Below are 12,319 nucleotides of genomic sequence, written 5' to 3'. Positions count from 1 at the left end.
TACAATTTAACCGGACTAGCTGTTGATGCTTCTTGGACATGTGGTATTCAAAGATAATAATAAAGATATTCTCTTTCTATTATTTCTTTTCCTTACCCCCTGCCTTCCCCTCTTTAGGTTTTCACTGGAATTTTCACAGCGGAAATGTTCCTGAAGCTCATAGCCATGGATCCCTACTATTATTTCCAAGAAGGTTGGAACATTTTTGACGGATTTATTGTCTCCCTCAGTTTAATGGAACTGGGTCTAGCAGACGTGGAGGGGCTTTCGGTGCTGCGATCTTTCCGATTGGTATTCCATATTTCTCCAATTTCTTTTTACATTTCCTATCTTGCAGCTACTAAAAAAGTTTTGCATTAGTTAATTTGATGATTTAAAAAAATCCCTAACTATATTCTCATGATTCCTGTTGGTGATTAGATAGTAAAATCTTGGCAATTTTTCTGCTAAGTTCCTAATATAGAAGTTCATTTTTAATATTAATCAGCAAACAGAAGTCGTTTTTAGGAAGTTCCTCAGAAAATAATAGTTAACCTAAAAGATGAAAAAGAAGGATTCCTAAGGGTTATTCTGAGGTCTAATGAATTTGCTAGTAAATCTGTTTCTTTATCTGGACATGTCCTTGAAATGGCAGTAATTTCTCCTTGTTCAAAGATGTCTCTCATTTCTTCCATCATGGTGACCCCTCCCAGAAAATGGGAATAAAATAATACTTTAAAAAATTATATTGAAATTAATTTTTGAACATTGACTTTTTCCCATAACATTAGCTGAGAAAGATTTTGTAATATATTTGAAGAAGTTAATGTTAAAATTACTAAAAATGACTTTGAAAGAATAGTTGTTTTTTTTTTTGTTTTTTGTTTTTTTTTATTCATGATAGTCACAGAGAGAGAGAGAGAGGCAGAGACATAGGCAGAGGGAGAAGCAGGCTCCATGCACCGGGAGCCCGACGTGGGATTCAATCCCGGGTCTCCAGGATCGTGCCCTGGGCCAAAGGCAGGCGCCAAACAGTTGCGCCACCCAGGGACCCTGAAAGAATAGTTAATGGTATCCTCAAAATAGCTTCCCATAAACATAGGCATAAGCAATGACCTGTTTAAGTCCCTTGAGAAGCTGAGTTACTTCCAGGGTATCCACTCAGAGCATCAGAACTGGCCTAGGTTTTTCTCTCCCTATTGGGAAAAATACCTAAGCACTTGTAACTGAAAGGGATTTAGGTTTTTTCATCAGAATATTCAGCATATTGAAAGAGAATTGGAATAGAATGGAACTATTTCTACAATAGAGGTCTTGCTCAGTCCAAGTCACAAGTAACATCTGTCAAGTTTCTTGAACCTCTGCTTACTAGTCTTTGGTTGGATCTTAGGATCTAGCCCACAGTAGACTTTTTGAAAATCATTCTTGGGGATCCCTGGGTGGCGCAGCGGTTTGGCGCCTGCCTTTGGCCCAGGGCGCGATCCTGGAGACCCGGGATCGAATCCCATGTCGGGCTCCCGGTGCATGGAGCCTGCTTCTCCCTCTGCCTGTGTCTCTGCGCCTCTCTCTCTCTCTGTGACTATCATAAATAAATAAAAATTAAAAAAAAAAATTAAACACTCCCTTTAAAAAAAAAAAAAATCATTCTTGTTATCTGGAAGATGAGATGAAGGACTAAGAGGTAGAAGCCCTAGCAGTAGTATTCCTAATAACTAAAAAGCCAATCAGAGAAGGAAAAATATAAATGATCCAGATATTCACACAGAGAAACACCTGGTAAATCTTGAACTCTCAGATAAGATTCAGACTTTCAACAGGAAAAGAATGTTCCAATCCATGCTGTTGCCATTCTACCAGAATTCCTATTATATCATGTGTTAGTTATTAACTTATGACGTCTGAAGATGATCTCATTTTTATCATTTCATCATGGGCTTTATACATTATAATTCTCAATATTAGATAAGACTTTGTAAATCATTTATTACAGAATATAGAAATTTCATGATTGCAGGTAACAGAAGTTCTGTCCTCTGAATTAATATCATTATAGGCCCTTTTCATAAGATGTTTGATATATGTGGAACTGCTTCTGCTAAGGCATTGTGCTTCTCCTCCAAATTACTCCAAGCATATCCCAACATTTCCTGTCAGCTATTGAATATTTATTGGCAAGCAAAAGGAGAGATACTTAGAATTTTTAAATGCATGTTTTTTTTAAGGAAACAGATGACTTATTTTTCACTGTCCTTACGATCCTGATCTTTTGCTTCACTACAGCTCACATTTTCCTTGATAACGTTCCTTGAGAAGTCAAGGGAAAATCAATAGCAAAAGGATATATTCATGTATAGGTTCTTAAAAAGTGGATTGAGGGGTGCCTGCGTGGCCTAGTTGGTTAAGTGTCCAACTATTGATCTCAGTTCGGGTCTCGATCTCAGGGTTGTGAGTTCAAACCTCCCACTGGGCTTTGTGCTGGGCATAGAACCTACTTTAAAAAATTAAAATTAAAAAATAAAAAGTGGATTGAACCAGGGACTAATATAAGGGCCTAGAGGCAGTATTCTTGGTTCCTAATGTAAGTCTTTCACTTACTGTGGAATTAATCCATTTTCCCTGTCTATGCCTCACATTCTCTCATTTTAATCTAAGATAGTTAAAAGTCCTGGGAACTTCCCAACAATGCTCAATAAATTTAGCTTGATCTCGCTAATTTTATATGTTTGTATTTTAGCTGTATGGTAAGAAAATGGATTGAGTATCATTTGATTTTTGTTTTGATTTTTTTCCCCTTAGCTCCGAGTCTTCAAATTGGCCAAATCTTGGCCCACCCTGAACATGCTGATCAAGATTATTGGAAATTCAGTGGGTGCCTTGGGCAACCTGACCCTGGTGCTGGCCATTATTGTCTTCATCTTTGCTGTGGTGGGGATGCAACTCTTTGGAAAAAGCTACAAAGAATGTGTCTGCAAAATCAACCAGGACTGTGAACTCCCTCGCTGGCACATGAATGACTTTTTCCATTCCTTCCTCATTGTCTTTCGAGTGTTGTGTGGGGAGTGGATCGAGACCATGTGGGACTGCATGGAGGTGGCAGGCCAGGCCATGTGCCTCATTGTCTTCATGATGGTCATGGTTATTGGCAACTTGGTGGTTAGTACTAACTTGTAGAATTTTTCAGTCTTTGCCCAGAACATCTTACCCTTGACCCAGAAGCCCAGTGGGCATGGTCTTACTAACTTCATGTCTGTGCTAGTTTTTATTCTTTCTTGGTTTAAGAACCCTAAGGTACAAATGAAGGAAAGGAGACTCTCTTTACAGAGACCTGCTGAGTCATAAACCCCACTGTCAACCTTTTTTCATAGTATGGTAACAAAACTCAGCAAAGTTAAATGATTTTCCTGAAGTCAGGGAAATGGGCTTATTTTAGATTCTGGACCACAAAATCTATGCTTTTTCTACTATAGAGGTTTCCTTCATTTAAATTAGAATTTCTCAACCTTGACACTGTTGACGTTTTGGGTTAGGTAATTCTTTGTTGTAGGATTGTCCTTTGTGTTGTAGGATGTTTAGCAGCAACCCTGGCCTCTACTGTTTACTGGCCAGTAACACCCCCCCCACCCTGTTATGACAACCCAGAATGTTTCCAGACATTGCCAGCTGTCCCCTAGGAGGCAAAACTGCCCTCCATTGAGAACCAATGATTTAAACCATTAGAGGGTTTTATCTAACTTGTATAAATGGCAAATCACTTTTTTTGCTTTAATCTGTCTTTCTACGGTCTTCTGCCTCTGTATATAGAATATTCACCAACAGAAATTTTGACACCGTGTTTCTCAAAGTGTGGTCAGAGGACTAGCAATAGTGAGATCACTTTAGAGTACGTTAGAAATGCAGAATCTTAGGCCCCTCCCCAGAACTAATCTGCATTTTTAGCAGGAGTCTCCAGGTGTTTGACATTCACACTAGAATTTAAGTCCTTATTTTTCAGATGAGGCACAAGTCTAGAGCAGGGGGCGCTAGAAGAAGGAAACCCAGTGTGACCCCTTGTCAGATCATCCAGAGCAAGTCTCCTTTTTGTGCTGTAGAGAAGCATGCCAGGAGAGGGCTCCTGCTCACCAGCCTCTGAACCAGCTGTTCTTTTTATGATCTATAAAAATAGACACTGATGTTTTCTGTAATCCCTCCCTTTCTCCATTCCTGACCCCCCTTCCCGCAGTCCTACTCCCGCTCGCCTTCCCACTTCCCATTTCCTCAGTGAATGCAGCTATTGCCTCCCGGTGCATAGTGGGATCCACATTTCCCAGCCCTGACCTCATACCCCTTTCTCTATTCCCTTCTTATCACTTGTCTCTGCATCCTCTCCCCCTGACTCTCTACAGACAACCTGAGCACATGACAAAATGCAGTATTATTTCTGCTTTGGATGACACTTTTCCAGGTTCAGTCTTTCTGCCCACCTAGTCTCTAGGAATCTGTGACTATAAGTCTCTTCTGACTCTCTTCTTTCCCTTCCCACTAAATTATCTGGTCCCTTTCATACATCTTTTTTGTAGTATTTATAAGATCTGCCCCGTCCTTTCCATATCTATAATCCATCCAGTATTTTTTTTTTTTAGATTTTATTTGTTTATTCATGAGAGACACAGAGAGAGGCAGAGACACAGGCAGAGGGAGAAGCAGGCTCCATGCAGGGAGCCCGATGTGAGACTCGATCCCCGGACCTGGGATCACACTCTGAGCTGGAGGCAGACGCTCAACCACTGAGCCACCCATGCACCCCCCCCCCAATCCAGTATTTCTAAAAGTGTGGTCTGAAGATCACAGCTACCCAAATTTCACATGTTAAAAAAAGGCTGAGTTCCAGGCCCTATACCAGATCTACTGAATCAGAATCTTAAAGGTGAGGCCAAGGAAGTATGTATTTTTTCATACATCCCACCCCAGGAGATTTTCATGCATTCTAAGGCTTGAGATTACAGTAGCCTAATTCAGACCCCTGTTAACTCATGCAACTAACAACTCTAGCATATATAGCTGATAGAAATAATTTTCTCAGATCTCTGTCATCTGTTATTCTTTACTCAAAGACCAGTAGTAGATCCAATTAAATAAAATTCAAATCCCTCAGCCTGGCCTTCAAAGCTCCTTCAACTCACCCCCATTTTACCAACCATATTCCTTTGTAATTCTACAAATGGCCCAAATAATTTGCATATATATAGTTCATTTGTCATTTCCATCCCTCTCACTCTACACATACTAACATCTCCACCTAAAATGTATTGCTTACTCTTCAGAAGTGAGACAAAGTAAGGGCCGGGCAGTAAGGGCAGGTGTAAATCAAGAAGTGAACAACTCCCAATTTTTAAAGTAAGCCTTAATAAAAATAAATTAATTAATCTTAATGTCCAATGTGGTAAAATAGGATATTAAAACATAAATAAAGCTTGCATCGATGATTAGACAGTTAGATATTAAACAGAACATAGAAGTCACCATCACTGGTCAAACTATTTTATTTTGATAAATGTTAAGAAAACAAAGGAAGCTAGTTCTTAGGATAACATGAACTATATTTCAGTTCTACTTTCTTGATTTGTTAGGAAAATGTGGTTCTCCAAGCCTAGTTTTTCTAATGTGGGTTCTCCAAGACACCCACTGCTTGTGAATACATGGAATCTGTACCCTCTTCGATCCTCCCAATAAGCCGTGTCCATTTTTTTTCCTCATTAGGGGGAATTTTCTCCCAAAATGGATAGTTTTTGCTTTTTCTTATTATAAGAAAAGTAATATATTTGGGAGTACATATATATGTATGTAAAACTATAAGAGAACCAAGAAAAGAGGTGCTATAAACTTGTATCACAACCAAAACCAAACAAACTGCCCACTTGGTAGAAAAGAGTATCGAGGTTCCTCAGAAAATTAAAAATAGAGCAGCACCTGGATGGCTCAGTGGTTGAGCATCTGTCTTTGGCTCAGGTCATGATCCCAGGGTCCTGGGATCGAGTCCTGCATCAGGCTCCCTGCTTCTCCCTCTGCCTGTGTCTCTGCCTCTTTGTCATGTCTCTCATGAATAAATAAATAAATTCTTAAAAAAAAAAGATAACTAAAAATAGACCTACCATATGATCCAGTAATTCTACCACTGTGTATATACCCAAAGAAAACAAAAACACTAATTAGAAAAGATACATGCACCTCTATGTTTATTGCAGCAGTATTTGCAATAGCCAAGATATGGAACCACCCCAAGTATCCACCCATAGATTAAGAGATGGGGTATCTGTATAAATGGAATATTACTGGGCCATAAAAAAAGATTGAAATCTTGCCATTTGCAACAACATGGATGGAGCTAGAGGGTATAATGCTAAGTGAAATAAGTCAGAGGGAGACAAATATGATTTCACTCATATGTGGAATTTAGGAACAAAACAAATGAACAGCAAAACAAAAACCCAGACTCTTAAATTCAGAGAACAAACTGGTGGTTACCAGAGGAGAGTGAGGTGAAATAGAGGATTAACAGTACACTTATTGTGGTGAGAACTAATGTGTAGAGTTGTTGAATATTGTACACCTGAAACTAACGCTATATGTTAATTATACACTTCAATAAAAAATGTTTTAATGTCCACTTAGTGACATGAGCATTTAAAACACTGAGTGGGTCAAACCAAACATAGTAGAAACTATTGTGCCTGTCACATAAGTCTGTGGATTTTCAAGTTTTAACCCTAGTTTAGTGCATGACTTTCCCTAATACTGTCAACATTCACTCTCCTTTCTCCTACTGCCACTGGTACAGGTGCTGAACCTGTTTCTGGCCTTGCTCCTAAGCTCCTTCAGCGCAGACAATCTGGCAGCAACAGACGATGATGGGGAAATGAACAACCTTCAAATTTCAGTAATCCGGATCAAGAAGGGGGTGGCTTGGGCCAAACTGAAAGTGCACGCCTTCATGCAGGCTCACTTGAAGCAGCGTGAGGCCGATGAAGTGAAGCCTCTGGATGAGCTATATGAAAAGAAGGCCAACTGTATCGCCAACCACACTGGTGCAGACATCCACCGGAATGGTGACTTCCAGAAGAATGGCAATGGCACAACCAGTGGCATTGGCAGCAGCGTGGAGAAGTATATCATTGATGAGGACCACATGTCCTTCATCAACAATCCCAACTTGACCGTGCGGGTGCCCATTGCTGTAGGCGAGTCTGATTTTGAGAATCTTAACACAGAGGATGTTAGCAGCGAGTCGGATCCTGAAGGCAGCAAAGATGTAAGGCCCCAGTCCAAAACTCAACTGTGATTCTGTGTGGGGACAAAAAGGGGCCCTGTCACCTCCAGGGACTGGTTCAGTTATGGGGTTGGTAGGGAGATTATGGAATAGCCAGCTAGGTTTGAGAACCAACCCTAATACTCTCTGTCATTCTAGACCTTCCTTAGGTGACCTAGTATCCTGAGATATTCCTAGACCTATGTCCATTGCTGCTGGATCATCTCAGAGGCTGGAGCAGAACGCTCAAGGACTTCCCTGACATTAATCTGGCTGAGCTGGAGCACTGAGCCACATTTTGTTTAGGGTGGATCACTCACTGTGAACAGACTTTAATGTGTTCTCCCAGTACTGGAAGAAGTTTTGAGGGCCCTCTGGTAATTGTTTGGCCCTCCGGAACGGGATGACGATGAGTCTGTAAAAGAATTGCAAAGAGTTACATCTGACCCATCACCTGTGCCCGAGGTAGAGCAGTCAGTGTAGAGTGGAAGTTTGCTGCAGAGTTGGTTGAGCTCCCTTTTCTTTGTGAATCTAGAAACTGGATGATACTAGCTCCTCTGAAGGAAGCACCATCGACATCAAACCCGAAGTAGAAGAAGTCCCGGTGGAACAGCCCGAGGAATACTTGGATCCAGATGCCTGCTTCACAGAAGGTGAAAGGGGGAAAGGACAGGGGTGGGCATGTGACACTTGCAGTCCTCACAGATTTCCGCCAGGGTCAGTGGTTGGGTGAGGGTGGGGGCTCCGTGGCCATCTTCAAGAACTTTATTCCCACCTCATCATTTAGGGAAGTTCATATGTTTCCCTTATTTGGTTCATACCAAGTTTCTATTCTCAAATATTTCTTTGTCCATTTTCTCTTGGCATCAGCCCAGAAACTTCCATTAGAAAGGCCTGTTCTCTCGTGGCTGTGTCTGCCTCCTGACCACCCTTTTCTCCTCCCTCTCACTGCTTCTTTATAGGACATCTTCCCAACTCCAGAGGGCCTTGCCCTGGTAGCCTTGCAGCCTAGCCCCAGCCCTGCCACCCTCCATGTGTGAATCAGACATTCTGATTCAGCCACTGTACTCCCGGCTGTGTGGTGGGGCAGCACCTGGTGGGGCCTGGGAGACCGAGGAGAGGGCAGGTCTGGGCGGGGCACACTCCCACGGTCTGACCTGCCTCTCCCGCTGGTGCCAGGTTGTGTCCAGCGATTCAAGTGCTGCCAGGTCAACATCGAAGAAGGGCTAGGCAAGTCTTGGTGGATCCTGAGGAAGACCTGCTTCCTCATCGTGGAGCACAATTGGTTTGAGACCTTCATCATTTTCATGATTCTGCTCAGCAGTGGTGCCCTGGTGAGTCCAGGGGAGAGGACAGGGAGGGCTGGGCTGGGCTGGGGAAGGCTTTGAACCAGTGGGAAAGACCAGATGAGGCCCAAGCCCAGTTTCTCTGAGAGCCCAGATGGCTGTGGCCCCAAGGCCAACGGTCAGCCAAAGTGCTTTGGGCTGCTGTTTTGAGCCTTTAGGATTAGAATCCACTTTTCCACATCTTGATCTTCTTTACTCAGGCTGAGTAAGTTCTTTCACATCTAAGACCCCCCCTTCTATCAGGGTGAGAGCACAAATTAATTACCAAGTATCTTCACTGCTTAGTTTGCCCCATTCTAAGCAACTTCCTAAGATGAACTTTCCTTTCTCACCTAATACCCCAGATACCTTGTTCTTTACTTTTCAGTTGCTCCAGATAGGAAGGAGGTTGGGTTCCTTGACCCCACCTCCCCTCACACCCTAACTAGTCTGGAGAGCCCATGGCATTAGCAAATACTTAAAGAACCAGGTCTCTGGTGTTCACATGGGAGTAAGTGCTTCTTGTTAACCGGTGAGGCACATGGGGCACTGAACACACGAGCTCCTCCCCTGCTGGAACTAACTAGCGGGGCATTTGCTTTCATTTTAGCTGGCTTATAACTGAGGAGACCTGGACAGGGTCAGGTGTGAGAGAGCCCCAGTTGGATAGATTGAGGATAGGAGGGACTTAGAGATGCTGCACATTTCCTTTGAGTTAAGGGAAAGAAGAATGAAGAATGCAGAATTTTTTTTTTTTAAGATTTTTATTCATGAGAGAGAGAGAGAGACACAGGCAGAGGGAGAAGCAGGCTCCATGCAGGGAGCCCGACGTGGGACTCGATCCCGGGCTTCCTGAGCCAAAGGCAGACACTCAACCGCTGAGCCACCCAGGTGCCCCAGAATGCAGAATTTTGAAATGATTTTAAAGAAGAAGGCAGGCACGTTCATGTAGGGATGGAACGAAAGCCTAATCTGGATGTAGAAAATAGCAGAGAGAAGCCCCAAATTTAGTGTTAAAGATCCCGACAGTGACTTGAAAAGTTTCGCTGACTCATGAGGTAGGAGAATAAGAGAAGCCGAAATGGAGGCAGTCGGTGGCAAAGCAGAGCCCTTGGGAAGTGAGGGACCAGGGGGGATTGTGCAGGAATGCGGCAGGACAGGTGCTGGAGGCTGAAGGGATGGCTTGGTGGCCTGCATCTGGGTGAAGGGGAGTCGCACTGCCCTCCTGCCCTGGGCATTGATTGCCTCCACAGGCATTCACGCAGTGCTCGCTGAGGTGCTGGGCGGGCCCCCGAGATGACAGCAGAGCCCCTGCCTGTGAGAGAAGGGACGGCTGGATGCGGGCCAGTGATGGGAGAAAGGTGTCTTGGGACTGTTGTCATCTCTGTTCCTCCAATCTAGTAAACAGATACCTAAAATTAAGAGAACCTGCCTCATCCTCTGGCTCTTTCTCATCTCCACAAAAAGTAAAAGCAGCAGTGAAACAGAAGTTTTGTACTTTATGTACTGCTCACCTTTGACAATTTTTCTTTATTGTAGATGAATAAAACAAGGGGTACTTGGCTCGGTAGATGAAGACTGTGCAGTGAGTAGGCATGAGACTTAATAGCAAAGTGAAGGGGTGTCTGGGTGGCTCAGTTGGTTTAGTGCCCGGTTCTTGATTTCGGCTCAGGCCATGATCTCAGGGTTGTGGAATCAAGCCCTGTGCTGGGCTCAGTGGGGAGTCTGCTTGAGATTCTCTCTCCCTCTGTCCCACCCCCACCCCTTGCTCTCTCACTCTTTCTCTCAAAAAAAAAAAGGGGGGGGGAGGGGCCACCTGGGGGGCTCAGCGGTTGAGCATCTGCCTTTGGCTCAGGGCCTGATTCCAGATGCCCAGGATCAAGTCCCGTGCAGGCTCCTTGCATGGAGCCTGCTTTCTTCCTCTGCCTGTGTCTCTGCCTCTCTCTCTCTGTCTCTCATGAATAAATAAATAAAATCTAAAAAAAAAAAAAAAGAATAGCAAAGCGAAGCCACATCTCAAATGTCTGAGAGAATGCAAGAATAGGATTATGATGGGACTGCAGAGGGAGGGCATAGAGCCACCAGTGACAGGAAGCTCAGCCTTGGGCATCTTGCACGTACTGGGTAGTGGTAATGGGAAACTTGACCTGGAAGCTGTTGAGTTTTTCACTGAGCAGCAGGGGTTTATTGATACGAAGACCCTGAGAAGCACTGGGGACCCATGACCTCTGCCCCTGCTGCTCAGTGATGGAACTGGAGTATCTGATGTCCATGTGGCTCCATGTTGGAAACGTATCTGCAGGCAGCCCAATTCAGTCCTTCCTTCCGGCACTGTCCAGAACAGAACCTCCCATTACCAGACACAGGACTTCTGTTCCACCTGCACTTTTCTCACATGCAGGACTGCCCCCTCTCCCCCCGCAGCCCACCACCCCACGTACACCTTCATGTTAGGGAATCACCCCATCACCCCATTCAGGAATTCCAGAGAGAGAAAGCCGTGCTAAGATTTTCTTCACCTGAGCTTCTCCCAGCCCTATGATCCTCCCCCTGTATCTGTGGCATCAGGCTGAAGGGAGAAAAGATTTTGTCGTATAAGCATATCGAGTGTTGGCAAGGACACACGGGAGCTGGGGCCCTCATACACGGCCCGGGGAAGCGTAAGGTGGTGCTGCGTCTGGGGAGAGCTCTTTGGTGGTACCTCAGAAACTGAACCTACAGTTACCGTGTGAGCTGGCAGTTCCACTCCTAGGTATTATTCCCTAGAGACGTGAAGACATGTCCACATAGAAGATTGTGCATGAAGGTTCAAAGCAGCGCTAGTCACAACCGCCAGAAAGTAGACACACAAATGCCCGTCAGTGGTGAACAGATTGGTACAGCCATACGTCGGAGTAGTGGTCATCGGTCAAGAGAAATACAGCACTCACACGTGCTGCACCACGGGTGGACCACGGGTGGTCACCAAGACATGGTTGTAGGATTCCACGTTGTAGGATTCCATTCACATGAAATGTGTGGAATGGGCAGATCTGAAGAGAGAAAGGAGCATCGTGGTTGCCTGGGACTCGAGGGAGACTGGGAGGTTAGAGGGTGGCAGGTAGGTGTGGGGTGTCTTTTTGGGGTGGATGAAGATATTCTAAACTTGATTGTGTGATGGGTGCACAATTCTGAAGGTACTGAAAGCTTTCAAACTGTACACTTTAAATAGCTGAATCGTATGGTGTGTGGATTATAGCCCAATAAAACGGTTTTTAAGAAGCCACATGTGACAGGGGACTGGGGTGAAAGAGACAGGGAGCCGAGGAAAGGCCAGCCACAAGGGGAGTCGCTGCCAAGGGGTGGGGGGCTTCCAGTGCTGTTTGCCTTCCTTCGGGCACACTGGGCAGCTGCTGCTTCTCTTTCAGGCCTTCGAGGACATCTACATTGAGCAGAGAAAGACCATTCGCACCATCCTGGAATACGCTGACAAAGTCTTCACCTACATCTTCATCCTGGAGATGTTGCTCAAGTGGACAGCCTATGGCTTCGTCAAGTTCTTCACCAATGCCTGGTGCTGGCTGGACTTCCTCATTGTGGCTGTACGTGTCCTGCTTTTTACTTTCCACACCTTCTAGTAGGAAAACAAAAGCAGGGATGTTCCTTCCTCTGACGGCCAGAGTTGCCTGGGAGCTCAGGGTGTCGGACAAGATGTAGACGTGGGTTCGGGTAAAGTCCCTGTCGGAGCACTCAG

General features: G+C 44.5%; 1 protein-coding gene across 5 annotated transcripts in view; it reads left to right on the top strand.

Annotated features, from left to right (window-relative positions):
- The window catches only part of SCN8A (sodium voltage-gated channel alpha subunit 8), a 179,016-nt gene that overhangs the window by 138,410 nt on the left and 28,287 nt on the right, over nucleotides 1-12,319 (top strand). For all 5 annotated transcript variants that reach the window (XM_077869992.1, XM_077869988.1, XM_077869993.1 and 2 more), the window contains exons 15-20: nucleotides 118-291; nucleotides 2,776-3,132; nucleotides 6,794-7,264; nucleotides 7,797-7,914; nucleotides 8,441-8,595; nucleotides 11,994-12,167. In XM_077869992.1, the coding sequence (XP_077726118.1) occupies nucleotides 118-291; nucleotides 2,776-3,132; nucleotides 6,794-7,264; nucleotides 7,797-7,914; nucleotides 8,441-8,595; nucleotides 11,994-12,167 (1,449 nt within the window). The remainder of the gene's footprint in view (nucleotides 1-117; nucleotides 292-2,775; nucleotides 3,133-6,793; nucleotides 7,265-7,796; nucleotides 7,915-8,440; nucleotides 8,596-11,993; nucleotides 12,168-12,319) is intronic.

Source organism: Canis aureus, chromosome 25 (genome assembly GCF_053574225.1).
Source record: "Canis aureus isolate CA01 chromosome 25, VMU_Caureus_v.1.0, whole genome shotgun sequence".
In the NCBI taxonomy this organism is placed as follows: domain Eukaryota; kingdom Metazoa; phylum Chordata; class Mammalia; order Carnivora; family Canidae; genus Canis; species Canis aureus.
The sequence above is the reverse complement of the archived record's forward strand: the minus strand, read 5'-3'. Positions and strand labels throughout refer to the sequence as shown.